We start from the raw sequence: 24,221 nt of genomic DNA on the forward strand, positions 1-24,221 counted from the left end.
TCTAGAAGAAAATCATTAAATGCTCAGCAGACTAGGCAGCAAGTGCAAACAAACATACTCAAAATTTCTTTGCTTCCCTCTGTCAATGACTTTCCTCCATTTTTCCCATACAGTCATAGAGCGTGAAAGCATGTCCTTAATCCGACCCTGTCTGCATCAACTAACAAGCAACCATTTCCACTAAATTTATGCAAATCAGTTCCCGCAGAGTCTACACCTCATTTGCACACAGGTGAAATTATAGTGGCCAATTAACCTATCAACCTTCACATCCTTGAAATGCGAGAGGAACCCACTGTGGTCACATGGAGAACTTACAAATTCCACATGAGCAGAACCTGAGGTCAGGACCGAACCGGGATTGTTGTGAGGCAGCAGCTCACACAGTTGCATAACTAGGCTATCCTTTATTTTTAACAAATTAGTCCCTGTCTAACAATTTACCAGAACATATATGCTTGTGATGATAATTAATAATATCCATGCCAGGGAGTGTCAGGCATTTCCCCAATGAATGATAATTATATCAGATTGTAAGTTTGACAGGTACATATTAAGACAATGATAAACATAGCTGATGCAGAGAAATAACTACAAATACTTTCTGAGTGGAGAAAATGAATCCATTTCCACTCATTCTCACTAATTTCTATCTTGTGTTTCAATTTTCAGAACCTAACTAAGCAGCGTATCATGTTTGCAAACTTGACTATGAATTTGCAAACATTAACATATTTTCTATCCTAATATTTTATTACACTCTTGGATGAGAAATATGTGCTATAACATCTTGAAGTGATGATAACAGTTCCTAAGAAAAGATCTTCTTGATACCACAGGTTTGCAAACACATTCCAGCTGAACATTGCCACAAACAAAAATGCCTCCCCAAGGGGATTGTGCAGTCTTCATTGGTAAATGCATTCACAACAGATCAACCGATTTTAAGATATTAAAGGAGTCAAGCAATATAGAGTTGGTACATATTGAAGTGTAAAATAAAAAATAAGCCAGGATCTTATAGAGTGATGAAGTGGGCAGGAGAGGTGAATGATCTATTCTTGTTTATCTTTTTCATATTATTCATCTTCATAAAGCTAGCAGTAGGTTGACACAAACCTCTGTGTTATTCATCTTTCTAATTTTAATGGTGAAATGATTCAACATAATAAAACCGTGAAAATGAACATTCCTGGGGTGAATCATTGCCTGAAGGGAAATGCAATATCTGAAAGCCTGCTGTCACTGCTACCTCAGGACAGAAAATACAACAAAAATGCTTTTGATCTTGCTATTCTCAACAACAAACTCTTCTGATGCATTGACGCACATGACTTGTATATTCTGACAAGTGATTCATTTTTGTGCTAAAGACTATCTTGTTTGAAAGGCCCAAATGCCTGCAGACATAATCTTCAACAGAATATCTTTGCTCCTGTTTGCAACTTTCGTAGTTGCTCTGTACAACCTGCCTGCTAATACACAAGGAACAATGAGAACAGGATACATTTTATCATTCTCCTATTTCATATGTATTTTGTCAGGAATATTATCTCTAATCATCTTTACTGAAATTACAAGAAGAATCTTTAATATTCTAAAGAAAATTTATGCTAATAGGTGATAAGTTCCTGCCTGCAGCAAGGTGCTCATGATCATTTTCAATCTAAATGTTCATTACATTTCTACCTTTTCAGATCTGCTGTCATCAGGAGAGCTCTCCAAAGCCACCCTGAAACTAACCAGTGGTGCTCCGTGTAGTTGCAGCAACTTGTGTTTGCATCCAGCATCCTATTTGACTTTCTACCATCTGACAGGATACTCTGATGCATAAAAACAAGAACGGTCAGGATGGGAAACAATTTCTTCCCCCAGGCCATTAGGGCTTTTGAACTCTCCGCTGCATCACATTCGAGGGGTCTCTGGTTCATCTGCTCTTACCTGACAATATTTAATTCATGCACTTTACTTTGTTTATTAATGCACAATTATATGTATATTTTATTCTTACTTTCCTAAATTATTGTGTGGTATATGTATGTTATGTGTACTACTGTGCTTTACACCCTGGTCTGGAGAAACATTATCTCGTTTGACGGCATACATTTTTATAGTTAAATGACAATAAACTTGACTTGACTTGAAATGGGGAAAGAGATCAAGCCTCACCACCTATCAAACATTTAAAATCTATTGAATGTTATTGACACAGATGAAACATTTTAAAAGTATACAAAATCTAATATACGAAACCTTATAACCATTTCAACTTTAAAATAGTCTAAATTACCTCATGCTCATTTCATCCCCAGTACAGCCATTCTTTTCCAGACTTCAAACGTAAACTGGGATAGATTCATCTGTTAGATTCCCTAAATTTGGATCTTCTGCTGGACTCTCATGAAGAGTATAGTATCAGAAAGCAGCAAAGAAACTGCCATTACTTCATTCCAAACTTGTGTTGTTTCCATGGAGAAACTGAAGTAGTTCAACATCGAACAGCCCCAATTATCCCAATTTCTAGCGCATTGATTATGGTTTAGATTCAGTGCTCTTGCAAAAGGGAATGGATACACTGTAGTAAAGCATGGAATAGATTCACAGTGGCCCAACAATAGTCTTCATAATCATCGAGAGAAAAACAAATCAGAAATGACAACATTTAAAACTAAATATATTTGAATTTATGTATTATGAACTCTTTTCATTAGCCCTGAAGAAAGGAAGCGCTGGAGAAAATCTAAAAACAGTTTTGTTTTGGAATTCACTTTGCAGTGAATGTAATCAGAGAAATTATAATTACAGTGAATTGAAGGGTCATTATTTTTTAGATTATATTTAATTCATCATGTATGGGCTTTCACATTATAATAAAATGTGGCCGACTTCCTTATTTCTGATGTTGCAAAATCAGACAATAACTTCTTTGGGCCAGATCATCCTACACCTTAATATTCAAACTACTCAAAACCCCCAGAACTGCAACAGTTTACTTGAGGACAATGGAACAGGATATATCGGATGTGGATGTTTCCGCACTATGGGCAATTAGTGGTGACTAGGCTTCAGGTGGCAGAACTTGAGCTTCGACCATCAGCACCTGTCTTTGACAGTTTGCTTCTTTCACAGTCTCTAATGTGACTTACATTCAAATTCATAAAAAAATAACTTGAATGGATTTAAATAATAAAAATATTAATATTATTTCTGAAAATAATTCAAAGTGAAAAATTGCTAAAAGCAGAGCATTTCATTGTCAATTAATTAAAATATAGAATGAAAAAGGAAATAAACAAAAAAATCTGAATCTGTAGGGAAGATGAGGAACTCCAGCAACCTCTTATGCACTTCCAACTTCTGCATTGCAGTGTACAGACTCAGAAATCAAAGGCTTACTGAATAACAGAGTGGACGGACACCTATAACATTGGAGTTCACCTGTGCTGCGCACTACATGCATTTTGAATTATACCGTATTTACATATTTGTGTTAATATTTTGTTTTATGTGCTGTGCGTGATTTATGTTTTGTGGGTGCACCATGGTCCAGAGGGACGTTGTTTTGTTTGCTTATATATACAGCATGTTAGAGTGAATTTTTTTGTGTGGATGATTCGATTACATTTAAATGACTTTGGCCACCAGACTTCTCATTGACAAAGTACTGTGAATTGAGTCCAGTCCACAACAATGCGCTTCCTAAAAAGGTGTGAATACCAGATGATTCTGGCGTCGTAGTTTGACTGGATGCTGTAGTTTCGAAGACAGTCTTATCTATACATTATAAATATTAATTGTCTTCTATGTTAGCACGTAAAATGCCAAATAAATGTATTGTGGATTTAACTTGCATTCCAGACATGTTGGCGTTGGAAGGAAGAGGATAAATTCAGCAGTTGTGATGTTTGTATGTAGCTTCAAAAGGAAGCATTGTCTATAACTTTTAAGTAGCAATTGTCTTTGTGTTTAGCATATAAATACCGAGCCCACATTGGGCTAGCAGACCTTTCTACCGAAAGCGTCTCTGTCCGTATGATGCTTGCTGTACCTTGTTGTGTCGAATAAAGAAGCTGCTTTGTATCTGCCAGTGACTCCGTCTCTCCGGTGATTTCATCCACACTACAACATTTGGTGTCAGGAGCAGGATGCTTCGTGACCCGTCGTGTGGCCAGTGTTCCTAGCAGTCTAAGTTGGTGAGTATTTTTCTAAAACAACACTCACTCTTGGATCTGTTCGGTCGGTGGTATACAGGAACATGAAGTATCACAAACGCGGAGAGCTGAGCTGGTAGATATAAAGGTAGCGTGTGCGTGTGCATGTGTGTTTATTTAAGTGAGGAATATTTGCATGTTAACTTGGTGAGACTTGGACCACCAGTTGCGAAAGGTGGTAACCAACGGTACGGTTCGAGACGTTCGAGTAGGGGCGTGTATACTCGTTCGGGAAGCTGCATTTTAGTGTGTGCGTTTGCAAGTGTAATGCAAGGGAATACAGCAGGCATCTTGAGTTCAGGTACTCAAAAGTGGCGAATTGTGGAATACATACTCTGGGGTTTTAAGTATGTACTGTTTAACTGTTACCCGTCTTTTATATTTTGCGTAGTGTGGGAATTAGTATGGAGATATCTCGGGGAGAGGTTTTACCCAGAGAGATTAACCAGAATGGCACCTATTGAAGTCAGGCAACGTCAGGTTGAGAACCCTGATGATCCGAGCCAGCCCTTGACCTTGTTTACGACTATTCAAAAGCCTTTCACCCCCGGGGAGAAACAGAGCATTTTGTCCAAGTTGCCCTCACTTAGTCACCTGTGGGAATTCAGAATTCTGGCGCAAGCTCAAGGAAATGGTTGAAATTCACCAGATGCACCCTAAAGATATACACGTGTTAGTGAAAAACCAAGTGCCCGAGGAATATGTGGGGCAGTATGGCCCAGGGGGTGCGGGATGGTACATGGGCAACTCCCGGGAGCGCCAGTAATGAAGAAATATATCGCTCTTTTAAAGGGGAAGTGAGGCAGCGGCTGGAGGGAGGCGACAGTAGCCGGGGAACGATAATGGCAGTGATTCAAAAAGCTGACGAGACAGCCATGGATTATACAGAATGTAAATATCGAGCATACTTGGAGTATTCTGGGTTGGATAATCCAGGGAGGTATGACCAAGTCTTCTTTAAAATGCTGAAGGAAGGCCTGAGCTCAGCCCACCAAGAAGTTTTAGATTTAGGCATAACAGTAGGGTCCAGCTGCTCTGCAATATTTTCATGGGCCAGTGAGATAGACCAAAGAAAAGGCAAGAGAAATCGTAAAGTGGGTATAGTGGATGCAGCTGCTGTGATGTCCCGGAGAGTTTGTTTTGCTTGCCGGCAGTTGGGGCAGCTAGCAAAGGACTGCTGGACCAGGTATAAGACAGTGAAGGAGTTGATATGCTACAGCTGTGGTCTATCGGGACATGGCTGGAGACAATATCCAGAAGGGAGGGGAAAAACCCAGGTGAAGGTCACGGCAGACACCCAGTCACCCCATCAGCAACCAGTCTGACTGTCGATCAGATCAAAGAGCTAGTAATGGCGCCTCTTTGGGCGGAAAAAGATGTGGCAGCGGCCCCCATTGCCAGCACTGGTGACCCGCGGATGTATACAACGGCATTGTTAGAGGGACAGCAATGCAATATGTGAGTGGACACAGGGGCATCTCTATCGATAACAGACTTACCTTTACCAACAACCGGACAGGCCAGTTAAATCAGGGGTGTAGGAGGGAAAACAGTAAAAGCAGAAAGAAGCAAGAAGCAAATACTAGAAATCGGGGGAGTGCAGCTTCCAGTGTATTTCTGGGTATGTACAAATAATGAGGGCACGATCCTTGGAATAGACATCCTACGGGAAGCAGGAGCTGTTATAGATTCGGGAAAGGGAGAAATTATATGGACGAGTCAGGGGCAGCGAACAGATACAACCAACAGATTACACAACCTGTCTAGCATAGTCGCAGCTGCCCTGATCACCAGAGACTGCAGCCTGGATGGGGTCTATGGGTTACCTTGTCATCAGTTCCCAGCAGTGTGGGCTACACACAAGCAAGATTGTGATCGAGTAAAGATAAACCCTGTTAAAATAGAGGAGGGTCTGTATAAACCCCCTAAGCAGGGCCCTATACAAACTGACACACTGACCGCTGTACAGGGTATAGCGAAGGAACAAAAACACCAGGGGATACTCAGAGAGACTGCAGCAACTCTAGAACATAAAGTTTTCCCAGTTCCTCCAAGGGCAGACATTACTGCGAATAAGGCAGCAGGGGAACAAGAGGCAATTGAAATTGCAAGTGTGCAAGAGGAAACGACAGAAGCCAGCTTAGTAAAATTATATGAAGAGGTAGAGGCTAAAGAGAAGGAAAAATGGAGTAGAAAAGGAGCAAAGGAGGGACCAGATGGGAGCTGGACACACAGGGAGGAAAAAGTCGCGGTAGCCCCACTCTGTATTAGACAGATACTACTAAGGTTTTATCATGGGGCGATGCATCAGGGAAGGCGGAGCATGATCACAACCCTCCGGCAGGACTAGTGCTGGCCAGGGATGGGCGGGGACGTTGGGAAATTCTGCTGCCGTTGTATCATTTGTGCACAGCATAACCCTGGTAAGGACAGAAAGCTACAGCTGGCAAATCAGCCTCGGCCGAGGGGACCCTGGGAAAACATCCAGATAGACTTTACAGGGCCCCTGCCAAAAAGCAGGGGGAAAAGTTACTGTCTAGTAATTATGGATCACTTCACCCGGTGGGTAGAGGTGTTCCCAACAGGGGACTGTATCGCCCGCACTGCTGCATGGATCCTAGTTCAGGAAATCCTCCCAAAGTGGGGAACCCAGTTCAGGTGGATTCAGATCAGGGAGCACATCTCATGGGGAAAGTGATGAAGGAAATGTGCCGACTGCTAGGGATTCGACAACGGTTCCACGTACCGTACCACACCCAGAGTTCAGGGATGGTAGAAAGGATGAACCAAACAATCAAGAATGCGTTAGCCAAAGCTATAGCTGAGACAAGAAAGACATGGGTTGATGTATTACCAGGAATCTTGATGAGATTGCGCGCAACCCCAAACCGCACTTTGGGTCTCAGCCTCTACGAATTATTGATGGTGCGAGCAATGCGACTCCCTTATGGGGTAATTATGGGTTGCGGGGAGCCTGGGGCTTACAGGGACAGAATGACCCAATATGTGAAAGACCTTTGTAACCAACTTAAAGTATTAAAGGACCGCGCGAAACAACAACAGTGAATCGTTGATCAGAAAGAGCCAGAGGGAAAAGGGATAGTTCTTCCACAGCCCGGCGACCAAGTTATGGTGAGGGTGCTGCCAAAAAGGCCAGGGTTTGCCCCCAGGTGGATAGGACCACAGACGGTACTCTTAACTGATGACTGATAACTGATGAGTCTGTGCACAGACTCAGCAAGGCAGCCAGTGGAAACACTGGACCCAGGTTAAAGCATACGACTCACCCTCTTGTTGCTCCCACAGACAGAGCGGGTGACCAAGTGTACCCAGTAACCATGTAATTACAGAGAACCTAAGAGAGGAACACCAGCCGGCCATGCCAGACCTGACCACAGCTGATGAAAACATACCCGGAGAAAATGCAAAGGCAGAGAACGCCGAGAGTGTGGCAGAAGACACTGAGAGCATGTTAGAAAACCATGAATAGCCTGCTAAAGTGTGATGATGATGGTACTCTGTAAAGAAGGCTGGTTGCTGAAGGCAGATGATTAATTTTATAGCATAGTATAGAAAATTTATTGGGAAATAGACTGGGAGGCACTTCGCAGTCACCTCGAGTTTGAGGAGCTGGGCCCTTTTCAGCAGTTGAGCCAGTGATTGACGGAACAGTTTGGAAGGGGGTGCCACAGACATTTACGTAGAGGCCACCCCAACCCCTTCCTGTACATCAGTGAGAGAGCCTGTGGGTGCTCCTGGAAGGAGAGTTTCAGCAAACAGAGGATGAAGGGCTGAAGACAAAGGAATGTGATTAAACTGTAGTCAGCCTGCAGGGAAAGCGACAGGCATGCGAAAGGAGCCGCATTTCTAAAGACTTGGGACAGCCTCTCTGCTTAACATTTGCTAGGTAGTGATTAGGTAATACTAGGATAGATAGAGGTACATAAAATTGGGGGGGAATTTTGAGACAGGGTGTTTTGCAGCCCTATTTGAATAGATCCTCCTAGGTTGGCCTTTCCTGATACGTTTAATTTTTGTCCAGGAGGGCCAAGAGGAAGGACTGTTAGAGTGAGTTTTTTTGGGTAGATGATTCGTTTACACTTAAATGACTTTGGCCACCAGACTTCTACTTGACAAAGTACTGTGAATTGAGTCCAGTCCACAACAATGCGCTTCCTAAAAAGGTGTGAATACCAGATGCTTCTGGCGCCGTAGTTTGAGCTGATGCTGTAGTTTCAAAGACAGTATTATCTATATATTATAAATATTAATTGTCTTTTATGTCAGCACGTAAAATGCCAAATAAATGTATTGTGGATTTAACTTGCATTCCAGACATGTTGGCGTTGGAAGGAAAAGGATGAGTTCAGAAGGTGTGATGTTTGCAGGCAGCTTCAAAAGGAAGCATTGTCTATGCATTTTCTATAACTTTTAAGTACTGATTGCCTTTGTGTTCAGCATATAAATATCGAGCCCACATTGGGCTAGCAGAGCTTTCTACTGAAAGCGTCTCCGTCCGTATGATGCCTGCTGTACCTTGTTGTGTCGAATAAAGAAGCTGCTTTGTATCTCCCAGTGACTCTGTCTCTCCGGTGATTTCAACCACGCTACAACACAGCATGTACATTCAGAGAACAATAAACTTGAACTTGAGTGGCAGTTCCCTGCAGACTGCTGAACACAATGAAGCATAATCTAGCCAAGTGACTTCCAGACAAGAGTTGAACACATCAGAGATCATCAGTTGAGAACAGAAATGATAAAAAGAAAAATGGGTGATCTACTCACAGTTATGACAAGTTGCACCAGAATATCCTGTCCCCTCACAGTTACACTTAAAGTTGTCCCAGGTCTGAGTGCATCTTCCTCCATGCTCACAGTGATTTGGTAAGCATCTGCCAGAATACAGTGCAATAAAGTTTGAGGTACTGATTGAAACTTAAACTAAAAGTTTGAGGTCTGTTCAATGTGAAGATGTCTTTACACATCCATTTGGGAATAAAACTAATCAGTAAATCTGTTAATTTCTAGAGCAATTAATTCTTGTTTCAACCTGTATTTAATTATCAATTTAATGAACAAAAATGGTAATTAATAAGACAGCAGATGAAAAAAATGGAATTCCAGGAACAAAGATATCTATCACAAAGCTTTGCATAAAACACACACTTTATGAATTAATTTAATTTACTGATAACTTTTGTTAATCTCTGCAACACAGCAGAAATTATTTTTGCACAATAAATGCCATACACATTGATAGGAATTTTCAATAATTTACATTAAAATATTAGTAATTACAGTAAAATATAATTTATGCCATGTCTTTTCACCTGGTATAGCAATGGAAGAAATTATCCTTCAGTAAAAAATTCACTAGGTTAATCCCAAAGATAGGAAACAAAGAGAAAGGTGAAATGCTAGAATATTTCAACTGCACAAGGGAATGCTAAAGGAAATTTTTTAAATTACAATGGATGTTGATCTAGCAAATAGGGACAAAAATCTACATCCTGGAGTTGGAAAAGCACTTCAAGGCTATTATCAACTTAAAATGGTCACCAAGACTGAGGAAATATTTTAATGTGAACTGTAGGGACATGGAATGGTGTCTCATAGTGATGAGGTGAGGCAGAGATAACTTTTAGATTGAACAAATATTTGAATCAGGGGGTATTGGTTGAGAATAGAGCAATTTGGAGAACTGCAATAAAGAGCCAGGTTTGACAACATAAAGCTCAATGACTTCTCTCTTTACTGTCAACTTCTCTGATTCTGGTTATTTGTTCATTTCACACTGGATTTGGATCACCATTAAACTCTAATAATACAGAGTGACCATGATGTGTGCTCAGGTTACACTCATAAATATCTTCCAAAATAAGCTATTAGTTGCTAGAAAATGCAGAATCTTAAAAGGTAACCTCAGTTTAGTTCTGCAAGACAGTAAGCTGTTACTTTTGAGTTTATTTGTGTACTATCGTGCAACATTATTGTGTTTAGTGATTTGAAAACTAGCAAATGCAGATTGTTGTTTAATTATTACATACTTAAATTGCTGCCATTCATTGCACACTAACCATCTCCTCAAAGGGTTTAGCATAGTGAAGAAATATGGAGCTAAGCCACATCACCTCTCTTCCTACAAGATTAAGTGACCATTCAAAAATTACATGTAGCACTGATGGGTCAAGTGTCATAAGCTGTTGGTTGAAATATCCTTGCCTTTACCGGCAAATCACAGTCTGAGAAATTTCAGGAGCAGAATTTTAAAGAATAATGAAAATTTTGAAAATATCACCATTTGGGCTATAGAGCAGTGCATGCTGTTAAGAAAGGAGAGTTTAGAAACCACAGTAGTTGACTCTCTTTCCTGTTACCAGATCTGTGATGAAATACGAGGATAAACCAGTGGTTGTGTTGTTTGTCCAGAATATCAAATTATTTTGATCAGTTGCATACTATGAGTTGTGAAAGAGGCATGTGCCATCATGCTTCATGTGATAACAGTCCTACTTCCTTTCATTTAGGGAAGAATTCTATCCTGCAGAAACTACAAATGGGCTTTATATTTCAAATTTATAGTCAACAGTGTGACATTTAAAACAATGTATTGTGCATTTGGGATTAAATTGAATTCAAGAACATAAAAAATAGAAGAGGAAGATTCTGCTCTTATCAAATGATAAATTACAACTTATCTGCACCACTTTCCTGCAATGATACAGTAAGCCCATGATTCCCTCTAAATATCTATTAATTGCTGATACATTTATTTTTTAAAAAAACACATAATATCAGAAGAAAAACATACAGAATTAATTTTAAATTATAGACTATTGAGGAAATTTGTGTACCAGTCTAGATGAGCACAAAAGCAGAGTGTCCATACTGAACAAGAGAAAAACTGCAAATGCTGGAAATCCAAGCAACACAGAAAATGCTGGAGCAATTCAGCAGGCCAGGTAGCATCAATGGAGAAGAGTATAGTCGACGCTTAGGGCTGAGACCCTTCAGCAGGATACTTGCTGAAGGGCTCTTGGCCTGAAACGTTGACTGTACCCTTTTCCATGGATGCTTCCTGGCCTGCTGAGTTCCTCCAGCATTTTGTGTGTGTCCATTCTGAACATGTTCTTTACACCCTTGGGACTAAGACTTGGTTTAGAACTTCTTGCACAGAGGACCAGCAGAATTAACCAGAGGGTCAGGTGAGTGAGGACCAATAGAATCTAATGAAGGAATAGAGTAATCAGGGACTGACAGAATCACTTGGAGGATAGTGCAAAACTGGGAAAATGGGATTATAAGGAAAGGATGTTTTGGAATGGGTTGGGGTGTAATCATGGATAGAAATAATTATTGAGAGCCGTGCCTAAAAGGACAAGAACATCCAAGTTGCAGGAGAAAAACACTGCTGTCTGTACCAGCCTCAGTGCCAATAACAGGGCATATGAGACTTTGGTCCCAAGACTTAGTTACTTGTTTCACCGGTCTGATGGATACTAAATGAGGTTGTAGAGTAAATTAGTTTGTTGCTTAAAGATAACTTCTAATTTGTCAAGATTGAAACATAATGGACTTATTTATTAACGAAGTACCATGTTTAATTTTAACAATACATTAAATCAAAATAAGCTGCAGATAGCAGATGAAATTAATTTAAATCAACAAGTATAAACATTTAGCAATGGGTTGTCGACCTACACGTAATAATGAATTAATTTATTTTTATTTACTAAGCAAATATTTTGTTACAGCTCAAAAATAAGCTGCAAAGTTTGAAAGTGAAATAATAATACTGCTTTTCATTGTGTGCACACAATTGAAGACTTTGAGAAGACTCTGATTCTGATTTATCAAATTTCCCAATTTTGTACTGATAAGTTAGATCTAAAATGGAATTGAATATTACATTTCATGGTATGCTAAAGGTTGTCAGCCTTTAAAGTTTTCAGCACGTTTACACAGTTTCCAAATTGCTGCCACATTAAGGAAACAGAAATACAATTTGGTAAATTGGACCCTTTTGTAATTTATATAAATCAGAGGATGATTTTGTAAAAATTTTGGAAGGGTGCTATGGGATTGATAGAAATTCTTTCTATTGCCCCAGAGGAGTCACAAATACAAAATTAAATGAAAAAGATTTACGACAGAAGAAATGAAATTAAGTTTAAACAGAATGTTGGCAAATTGTGAATTCTCCAACAATTGGGTCGGCATTCAATCATATGAACATTCAAGATTTGATTTAATAAATAGTTCAAGAAAAAGAAGTTACAGAGTTTTGTGTGGAGCGTTGAATAAATGTGTAGAAGTATTTGCTGTCAGCAACTTCAACAATAACGCAGATTGGATGGATTGAATGTCCTGTACCCTTACTCTAACCTTTATCTATTTCCATCAATACATGCATTAAGTATTCATCCCACTTTCTTTAGAAGATCCAGTGGTGCTTGATTGAATGTAACATTGCAGCAATTCTACTCCAGTAGTTATGCACACAAATATTTTTCCAACCCACTCTCCATTCCATTTCTGTTACAATAAAAAAAGACCAAGACTTATTAATTTCAGTCAGAGAAGAAGAACTTTTAATCACACTAACAAAATTGTCCATGATTAAAATTCTTGAAAGTCTGTTCGCTGCACTGAAAAGTATAGTCAATACAACACAATTTAATCCACGTAGTGAATGATTGACTAGCAGCATACAGTTGATTATTTGATGGCCATGGCAATGGGTTGTTGTAGTAAATGAGCACTCCATTAGAGCTTGTGAAGTGCCAGTGTGATGTAGTATCAAATACCAGACATGGAATTTACATTCTTAGAAGAGAGGAAACCAGTGTAAGAATGGCCAATATTACATTTGCAAAAGGATTATTTCTATTTTTTAAGCTCAAGAAAATGTGACTACAAGGTTAAACTTGAAGCATACATCTGTATAGTTCACTAAACTCTGATGCTCACCCCAATACATAAATCATGTATCTGAGTTACATGGACACAACTACAACAACGTAGCTGACACTGGAGAGTGGCAGGAAGCTTTGTCTCACTGTTTTAAGGACTCTTTTGACCAAGTTGCTGCCCAGTCACACCCTGGAAGAATTTCTTACTGATCTGTTGAGCAGCCTTAATCTGTTACCCATTTTCACAACATAATGCTTCTGCAAGTTATGAAGCAATGTATTTCTCATAATTTATATCTTCACACCAATCCTTTGGACACCTCCTCTAAATGTTCCCACTTCTGCTCTGCTCTCAACCGCCTCCACTTATAGAAAATTTCACACATTTTCAAGTTAAAAATGCTGGAAAATTTGATACGATGTTGCTCTCAAAAAAAGGCAAGATTAAGTCTAAATTAATTATCAAGAAATTTAAAGCCAGTTTTTAAAAAGGTAAAATATTGTTCAAAGAAGGAATAATTGAAGAAACAAAGAATTCTAAAATTAAAAAAACACATTTTTCTATAATCTAGACAAAAAGAATTTAAATAACCATAACAAACATTCATATAGTACCTATTAATGAAAGTAACCCTGGGATCTTAAAGTGACTTTTGAGTATTCAGGTATTATTTTAACCTATGGTTCAGTTTCATCTGTTTCAAAACAGTAAAGTTTCTAGAGCTCATTAAAAAATATCTTAGAAATAGTTTTACAGTATAATGAAAAAAATGTTTTTTGTTTTGCTGGCCAGAATAGTTTACTCTGAAATATGATGCAAAAATCACATTCCATCACTGGTGCATGAAATTACAGCAGTAAAATAAAAATTGTAACTCTGACTTTCTTTGAAACAGTTACAATTTCCTTCTGAAAACAGATTTTCCAATAATCTGCATGGATAATTACAACTGATGGTTAGCCATGCATTGTGTCGGCATTTAAGCTCCTGGTGCATTAATGTATTTATCAGAAGGTAATAACAAATAATAAACAAAGCTCAATTTTTTTCCTGTCAAAGAAAGTAAAGAAATTAAAATAAAATGGCAGAGTAGTTGTGGACCTGAAGTAATTAGGTCAGGTAATAAAATGTGCAGAAAGTTGTTAATGGAGTTTTCACTGTACTTTTAAAAGGGATGAATGTTCTCTGTCAAGGGACTCAAAATTTCTCATTTGCCAACCAATTAGCAATGATGATAGTTTATGGCAACATCCTAGATTTTCTTCTTACAAATTAGAAAGAAATAAAAAATAAACTGAGCAATACAAAGACTGGATTGTGTGCAGAAGAATGAAATCCCTAAAACATCATGAAACTGTAAAATCTAAATAACTTTTAGGTTACAAGCATCGTTTTGAAATGATTAAGGGGGGGAAACGACAGTTCTACAAAAAAAACACATTTTTGAGGGCATGGTTTTGCGTACCATTAAAAACTACCCTTCACACTATTTCAGGTTTCCAGGTAATGAAAATCAAAATAACTTCACATATTGGAAATCTGAAATTAAAAAAATGCTATGTATTACTATGAAGACACAAAAGGAGTTGATGTTTCATGTCAATGATTGTCAAAACTAGGATGTGCAGTTTGGTAGAGGCACATGGCAGATTCATGATTCAAGACTGCTTTTTGGAGAGGCATATGCATGTAAGGCATGCTCGTCTTTATTAGTTGAGGCACTGGGTTCAAGAATTTGGAAGCTATGTTGCAGCTTTATAAAATTCTGGTGAGGCCACATCTGGAGGATTGCACACAATTACCAGAAGCATATTTGAGGCTCAGAGAGGGTGAAGAAGGGGTTTACCAAAATGCATCCTGAAAAAGGGTCTTGGCCCAAAATATTGACTGTTTACTTCCATCTATAGATGCTGCCTGGCCAGCTGAGTTCCTCCAATATTTTTGTGTTTGTTAGGGGGATGCTGCCTGGATTACAGGGAATGAGCTACAAGGAGAGGTGAACAAACTTTGTTAATTTTCTTTTTAAGCTATAGAGGCTGAGGGATGACCTGAAAGAAGTTCAAAAAATAATCAGAGGCACGGCTAGGCAGTCAGTATCTTTTTCCTAGGGTTGAAGTGCAGGGCATGCATCTAAGATAAGATGTGTGGGGCAAGTTTTACTTATTGGAGGATAGTGGATCCTTCGAAGGCGCCGCTGCAAGCCGTAATGGAAAACAGGAATAATTTGAATAATTATACATCTGCTAAAGTTCCTGATTTTGATAAATTACAGTTGGAAAGGCAACAAAACAGCTTGTTTAACAGCAGGATTTCACTGAAGTAACCTCGGGATTTCTTAAGTTAACTCTAAATGCCTAACACTAGAAGCTGTTGTCATATTTTCCACTATGGCACAGAAATAGGCCCTTCGGCCAGCTTAGTCTGTGCTGAACCATTATTCTGCCTTGTCCCATCGACCATAGCCCTCCATATTCCTCATATCATGTACCCATCCAAATTTCTCTTAGGTGTTGAAATTGACTCCACAACCACAATTTGCACTGGCAGCTCGTTCAGCATTCTCACAACTCTCAGAGTGAAGAACTTCCCCTTCTTGTTCCTCTCAAACCATAAGACCATGAGACCATAAGACATAGGAGCAGAATTAAGCCATTTAGCCCATTTTATCACGGCTGATTCAATTTTCCTCTCAGCTCCATTCTCCTGCCTTTTCCCCAAATCCCTTTACACCCTGACCAATCAAGAATCTATCAACCTCTGCCTTAAATAATACATAAAGACTTGGCCTCCACAGCTGCTTGTAGTAATGAATTCCACAGATTCACCGCTCTCTGGCTATAGAAATTCTTCCTCATCTCCATTCTAAAAGGACAAGGACACCCCTCTATTCTGAGGCTGTGTCCTCTGGTCCTTGAATCTCCCACTATAGGAAACATCCTCTCCACTTCCACTCAATCCAGGCCTTTCACCATTCAATAGTTTTCAATCAGGTCACCTCATTGAAACGTATTTACTCATTTAGATGGAGACGTAACAAAGATTTTTACTCCTCATGTATATGAAGGATGTAAGTAATAAAGTCAATTTAATTCATAATTCAGGCCCAGAGCCATCAAACACTGTTCATATGACAAGCCATTCAATCCCGGAATCACTCTTGAGAACGTCCTTTGAACCCTCTCCAGTTTTAAGATAAGTGGCCCAAAACTGCTCACGGTACTCCAAGTGAGGCCTCACCAGTGCTTTATAAAGTTTCAACATTACATCCTTGCTTTTATATTCTAGTCCTCGTGGAATGAGGGCTAACTTTGCATTTGCCTTCCTCACCATGGACTCAACCTACAAATTAACCTTTAGGGAATCCTGCACAAGGACTCCCAAGTCCCTTGCTACTCAGTTTTCTATATTTGCTTTCCATTCAGAAAATAGTCAATCCTTCCGTTCCTTCTACCATTATGCATGACCATACACTTCCCGACACTGTAGTCCATCTGCAATTTCTTTGCCCACTCTCTTAATCTGTTTAAGTTCTTCTGTAGCCTCTCTACTTTATCAAACTATCTGCTCCTCCACCTATCTTCATATCCTTTGTAAACTTTGCAACAAAGCCATCAATTCCATCATCCAAATCATTGACATATAATATAAAAAGAATCTGTCTCAACACAGACCCCTGTGGAACACCATTAGTCACTGGCAGCCAACTAGAAAAGGCTCCTTTTATTTCCATTCTTTGCCTCCTACCAATCAGCCACTGCTTTATCCATGCGAGAATCTTTCCTGTAATACTATGGGCTTGTAGCTTGTTAAGCAGTCTCATGTGTGACATACCTTGTCAAAGACTTTTTGAAAATCCAAGTATACAACATCAACTAATTTTCCTTTGTCTATCCTACTTGTTATTTCTTTAACGCATTCCAACAGATTTGTCAGGTCAGGTTTTCCCGTGAGGAAACCATGCTGACTACAGCTTATTTTATCATGTGCTTTCAAATACCCTGAGACCTCATCCTTAATGATCAGTTTCAACATCTTCCTAACTACTGATGTCAGACAAACTGGCCTATACACAGTTTCCTTTCTTCTGCCTGTCTTCCGTCTTGAAGAGTGGAGTGACATTTGCAATTTTCCAGTCTTCTGGAACCATTCCAGAATCTAGGGTCTCTTGAAAGATCATTAATAATGTCTCCATGATCCCTTCAGCCACCTCTTTTAGAACACTAGGGTGTTATCCATCAGGTGCACATGACTTATCTACCTTCAGACCTTTCAGTTTCCCAAGCATCTTCTTTCAAGGTATGGTAACTTCACGCATTTCATAACCCTTGACACTTGGAACTTCCACCATACTGTCAGTGTCTTTCACAGTGAAGACTGTTGCAAAATACTTATTCAGTTCATCCACTATTTCTTTTTCCCCCATTACTACCTCCCCAGCGTTGTTTTCCAGCGATCCGCTATACACTCACGCCTCTTTAACATTGCCCTTTTTGCATGCATTTTCTATCTCCCATTGTAATTTTTAGCCCACATCCTTACTACTGTTTGGGGGCCTGCATACAATTTCCATCAGTGTATTTTTAGCCTTGCACTTTCCACAATGATTCGACATCTTCCGACCCTATCTCACCTCTTTCTAATGATTTGATTACCTTTTATTTAAAAACCAACAGAGCAACACCAATCCCTTTGCTTTTCTGCCTGTCCTTTCAATACAATGTTTATCCTTGGGCATTAAACTCCCAGCTATAATCTTCTTTCAGTCATGATTCAGTGATGCCTACAACATCATACCTGTCAATCTGCAACTGTACTGCAAATTCATCTATCTTATTTCACATACTGTGCCTATTCAAATGCAACCTCTTCAGTCCTGTATTCACCCTTTTTAATTTTGTCCACTTTTACGTTTCAACTAATCCTGTTGACTGCAATTTTGCCCCATGAACAGCCCCTCCTCACTGTTTGTAAACCAGCTAACTCATCTTCAGCACTGTCATCCACTGTCATCGATGATACTTCTTGCATTGAAATATATGCAGCTCAGGACAATTGTCACACCATGCCCAACCTTTTGATTCTTAACTTTGTTTGAGGTCTTACCAACATCTGCCTCCACAACCTCTCCACTAACTGTTCTGGCATTCTGGTTCCCATCCCCCTTGCAACTCTAGTTTAAATCCCACCATGCAGCATTAACAACCTTCCCACTAGGATATTAGTCCCCCTCCAATTCAAGTGCAAGCCATCCCTTCTGTACAGGTCCCACCTTACCTGGAAGAGAGCCCAATGATCCAAAAAAATCTTATTCCCGTCTTCCTACACCAACTCCTTAGCCACATATTAAACTGTATCATCTTCCTAGTTCTAGCCTCACTAGCACGTGGCATGGGTAGCAATCCTGAGATCACAACCCTGGAGGTCCTGCCCTTTAATTTAGCGCCTAACTGCCTGAACTCTCTATGCAGAACCTCATCACTCATCCTACCCATGTCATTGGTACCTTCATGGAGTACGAGTTAGAAACATAGAAACGTAGAAAATAGGTGCAGGAGTAGGCCATTTGGCCCTTCGAGCCTGCACCGCCATTCAGTATGATCATGGCTGATCATCCAACTTAGAACCCTGTACCAGCCTTCTCCCCATACCCCCTGATCCCTTTAGCCACAAGGGCCATATCTAACTCCCTCTTAAATATAACCAATGAACTGGCCTCAACTATTTCCTGTGGCAGAGAATTCCACAGATTCACCACTCTCTGTGTGAAGAAGTTTTTCCTAATCTCGGTCCTAAAAGGCTTCCCCTTTATCCTCAAACTGTGACCCCTCATTCTGGACTTCCCCAACATCGGGAACAATCTTCCTGCATCCAGTCTGTCCAATCCCTTTAGGATTTTATATGTTTCAATAATATCCCCCCTCAATCTTCTAAATTCCAACGAGTATAAGCCTAGTCGATCCAGTCTTTCATCATATGAAAGTCCTGCCATCCCAGGAATCAATCTGGTGAACCTTCTTTATACTCCCTCTATGGCAAGGATGTCTTTCCTCAGATTAGGAGACCAAAACTGCACACAATACTCCAGGTGTGGTCTCACCAAGGCCTTGTACAACTGCAGTAGTACCTCCCTGCTCCTGTACTCGAATCCTCTTGCTATGAATGCTAGCATACCATTCGCCTTTTTCACCGCCTGCTGTACCTGCATGCCCACTTTCAATGACTGGTGTATAATGACACCTAGGTCTCGTTGCACCTCCCCTTTTCCTAATCGGCCACCATTCAGATAATAATCTGTTTTCCTGTTTTTGCCACCAAAGTGGATAACCTCACATTTATCCACATTAAATTGCATCTGCCATGAATTTGCCCACTCACCTAACCTATCCAAGTCACCTGCATCCTCTTAGCATCCTCCTCACAGCTAACACTGCCGCCTAGCTTCGTGTCATCTGCAAACTTGGAGATGCTGCATTTAATTCCCTCATCTAAGTCATTAATATGTATTGTAAACAACTGGAGTCCCAGCACTGAGCCTTGCGGTACCCCACTAGTCACTGCCTGCCACTCTGAAAAGGTCCCGTTTATTCCCACTCTTTGCTTCCTGTCTGCCAACCAATTCTCTATTCACATCCATACCTTAGCCCCAATACCGTGTGCTTTAAGTTTGCACACTAATCTCCTGTGTGGGACCTTGTCAAAAGCCTTTTGAAAATCCAAATATACCACATCCACTGGTTCTCCCCTATCCACTCTACTAGTTACATCCTCAAAAAATTCTACGAGATTCGTCAGACATTATTTTCCTTTCACAAATCCATGCTGACTTTGTCCGATGATTTCACCGCTTTCCAAATGTGCTGTTATCACATCTTTGATAACTGAATCTGGCATTTTCCCCACCACCGATGTCAGGCTAACCGGTCTATAATTCCCTGGTTTCTCTCTCCCTCCTTTTTTAAAAAGTGGGGATACATTAGCCACCCTCCAATCCTCAGGAACTAATCCAGAATCTAAAGAGTGTTGAAAAGTTATCATTAATGCATCCACTATTTCTTGGGCTACTTCCTTAAGCATTCTGGGATGCAGACCATCTGGCCCTGGGGATTTATCTGCCTTTAATTCCTTCAATTTACCTAACACCACTTCCCTACTAACATGTATTTCCCTCAGTTCCTCCATCTCACTGGACCCTCTGACCCCTACTATTTCCAGAACATTATTTATGTCCTCCTTAGTGAAGACAGAACCAAAGTAGTTATTGAATTGGTCTGCCATATCCTTGCTCCCCATAATCAATTCACCTGTTTCTGTATGTAGGGGACCTACATTTGTCTTAACCAATCTTTTTCTTTTCACATATCTGTAAAAGCTTTTACAGTCAGTTTTTATGTTCCCTGCCAGTTTTCTCTCATAATCTTTTTTCCCTTTCCTAATTAAGCCCTTTGTCCTCCTCTGCTGGAATCTGAATTTCTCCCCGTCCTCAGGTGAGCCACTTTCTCTGGCTAATTTGTATGCTTCTTCTTTGGAACTGATACTATCCCTAATTTCCCTTGTCAGCCACGGGTGCACTACCTTCCTTGATTTATTCTTTTGCCAAACTGGGATGAACAATTGTTCATCCATGCGATCTTTAAATGCTTGCCATTGCATATCCACCGTCAACACTTTAAGTGTCATTTGCCAGTCTATCTTAGCTAATTCACGTCTCATACCTTCAAAGTTACCTTTTTTTAAGTTCAGAACCTTTGTTTCTGAATTAACTATGTCACTCTCCATCTTAATAAAGAATTCCACCATATTATGGTCACTCTCATCCAAGGGGCCTCTCATGACAAGACTGCTAATTAACCCTTCCTCATTGCTCAACACCCAGTCTAGAATAGCCTGCTCTCTAATTGGTTCCTCGACATGTTGGTTCAAAAAACCATCCCGCATACATTCCAAGAAATCCTCTTCCTCAGCATCCTTACCAATTTGGTTCACCCAATCTATATGTAGATTGATGTCACCCATTATAACTGCTGTTCCTTTATTGCACACATTTCTAATTTCCTGTTTAATACCATTCCCAACCTCACTACTACTGTTAGAGTGGCCTGTACACAACTCCCACCAGCGTTTTCTGCCCCTTAGTGTTATGCAGCTCTACCCATATCGATTCCACATCCTCCCGGCTTATGTCCTTCCTTTCTATTGCGTTAATCTCCTCTCTAACCAACAATGCTACCCCACCTCCTTTTCTTTCATGTCTATCCCTCCTGAATATTGAATATCCCTGAATGTTGAGCTCCCATCCCTGGTCACCCTGGAGCCATGTCTCTGTGATCCCAACTATATCATATTCATTAATAACAATCTGCACTTCTAAGTCTCATCCACCTTGTTACGAATGCTCCTTGCATTGACACACAAAGCCTTCAGGCTCGCTTTTACAACACTCTCAGCCCTTATACAATTATGTTGAAAAGTAGCCTTTCTGATTTTTGCTCTGGATTTGCCGGCCCGCCACTTTTACTTTTCACCTCACTACTTTTTGCTTCTACTCTCATTTTACACCCCTCTGTCTCTCTGCACTTGTTCCCATCCCCCTGTTGCGAACTAACCTCCTCTCTCCTAGTCTCTTTAATTTGATATCCACCCCCCAACCATTCTAGTTTAAAGTCACCTCCGTAGCCCTCGCAAATCTCCCCGCCAGGATATTGGTCCCCCTAGGATTCAAGTGTAACCCGTCCTTTTTGAACAGGTCATACCTGCGCCAAAAGAGGTCCCAATGATCCAAAAACTTGAATCGAATCCCTGCCCCCTGCTCCAGTCCCTCAGCCACGCATTTATCCTCCACCTCATTGCATTCCTACTCTCACTGTCGCGTGGCACAGGCAGTAATCCCGAGATTACTACCTTTGCGGTCCTTTTTCTCAACTCCCTTCCTAGCTCCCTATATTCTCCTTTCAGGACCTCTTCCCTTTTCCTACCTATGTCATTGGTACCTATATGTACCACGACCTCTGGCTCCTCACCCTCCTACTTCAGGATACCTTGGACGCGATCAGAAATATCCTGGACCCTGGCACCAGGGAGGCAAACTACCATCCAGATCTCTGGACTGCGTCCACAGAATCACCTATCTGCCCCCCTTACTATCGAGTCCCTTATTACAACTGCCCCCCTCTTCTTTTCCCTACCCTTCTGAGCTACAGGGCCGGTCTCTGTGCCGGAGGCATGGCCACCGTCGCTTCCCCCAGGTAAGCTGTCCCCCCCAACAGTACTCACACAGGAGTACCTATTGTCAAGGGGCACAGCCACCAGGGTACTCTCTATTACCTGACTCTTCCCCTTCCCCCTCCTAACCATGGCCCACTTGTCTGCCTCCCGTGGCCCCGGTGTGACCACCTGCCTGTAACTCTCCTCTATCAACTCCTCACTCTCCCTGACCAGATGAAGGTCATCGAGCTGCAGCTCCAGTTCCCTAACGCGGTCCCTTAGGAGCTGCATCTCGGCGCACCTGGTGCAGACGTGGACATCTAGGAGGCTTGGAGACTCCAGGGCCTCTCACATCTGGCACCGAGAACAACAAACTGCCCTCACACTCATACTGCCCCTCTCCTCAAATAACAACAAAAAATGAATACCAAACCTTCCTCGCCTCGCCTGTTTCCGCCTAAGCCCGTTTCGCCGAAGCCCTTAAGCCTTCACTCTGCTCCCGGCTCACTCCGCCGCCCGCAAACTATGCTGCCCGCTGTATGAGGCTGTGTTCCTTTTAAATCTTCCACGCTTCACTGCCTGATGTCACACGCCTGCGCAGTCCCGCCTCTCTGAACGCCGATGGAAAAAAAGACCGAAACATTCAAAAATGGCTTCCTCCGCACTCCCGCTCCGATTCTCAGACTTCCTTCTTCGAATTCTGGTGGTTGACCCTTCCACAAAAATACTGAGGACTCAATCCAAGATATCCTGGACCTTGGCGCCCAGTAGGCAACATGCCATCTGGGAATCTCATTCTTGCTCACAGAACCTCCTGTCCATTTCCCTAACCAACAAATCCGCTATCACCGCAACATGTCTCTTCTCCCCCACTAACTTTCTGGGTCACAAAGGCAGACTCTGTATCCAACCATTTTGACTTTCCTCTGTTAGGTCATCCCCGACAGTATCCAGAGTGATATACCTGTTGCTCTTTGATTTATGAAACTCAATGTGCCAAAAATTTTCTTTACAACTCTATCAAACTGTGACAGCACTGTCAAGAAATTATGGATCTGTATTTCCAGATATCCTCTCCTCTACCACACCCCTCAGTGCTCTATCACTCACTCAGTGGGACCTATCCTGATGGACGTCCCAAAGTATAACACCTCATACTTGTTTCCTTTAAGTTCCATTTACTATTTTCAGCCATTTCTCCAGCTGGTCCAGATCCTGCTGCAGGCTTTGATAGTCTTCTTCGCTGCCCACTACAACCCCATCTTGGTGTCACCCGCAAATTTGCTGATCCAGTTTACCACATTATCATCCAGATCATTGACATAGATGACAAACAACAACAGACCCAGCATCATTCCCTGTGGCACACCACTTTTCACTGAGCATCTCCTGCCCCACTTCCTCCTTTAATCCTATCATGTCTAAAACAATGGAACCCCAGAACACTGAGCTGCCAGTCCTGTCTCTCCTGCAACCAAGTATCACTAATGGCTACAATGTCATACTTCATCTGCCTTTTCTACAATACTGCTTGTAGTGAAATATACTCAGCATAAAAAAAACTGAAATATAGACGAGAAATATAAATATACTCAGTATAAAAAATTGAAATATAAAGGAAAAATAGAACATAGAATCATCAAGGTGAAATCCTAGCCTCACCATTATTTTGCACTGTAAATTCAGAACCTATATATCATTACTCATTTGGCTGACATCAGCAAATTCAACATAAAACCAGTCTGCAGCCTTCACTACTCTGTGCTGTCTGTCTGTATCTTGTTTTACGGCGGTTGGCATCCAGCTTAATGGTGCATTACCGCCACCCTCTCCTCCAGAATGTGCACTAGACATACATTCTAAATCCCTTCACCCAATCTCACACACACACAC

The 24,221-nt window shown here is 40.9% G+C and overlaps 1 protein-coding gene across 2 annotated transcripts in view; it reads right to left on the reverse strand.

The window, feature by feature from the left end:
* The window catches only part of cntnap2a (contactin associated protein 2a), a 1,898,214-nt gene that overhangs the window by 875,044 nt on the left and 998,949 nt on the right, over positions 1 to 24,221 (reverse strand). For both annotated transcript variants that reach the window (XM_063044005.1, XM_063044006.1), the window contains exon 11: positions 9,000 to 9,106. In XM_063044005.1, the coding sequence (XP_062900075.1) occupies positions 9,000 to 9,106 (107 nt within the window). The remainder of the gene's footprint in view (positions 1 to 8,999; positions 9,107 to 24,221) is intronic.

This window comes from Mobula hypostoma, chromosome 3 (assembly GCF_963921235.1).
Source record: "Mobula hypostoma chromosome 3, sMobHyp1.1, whole genome shotgun sequence".
Taxonomy (NCBI): Eukaryota; Metazoa; Chordata; class Chondrichthyes; order Myliobatiformes; family Myliobatidae; genus Mobula; species Mobula hypostoma.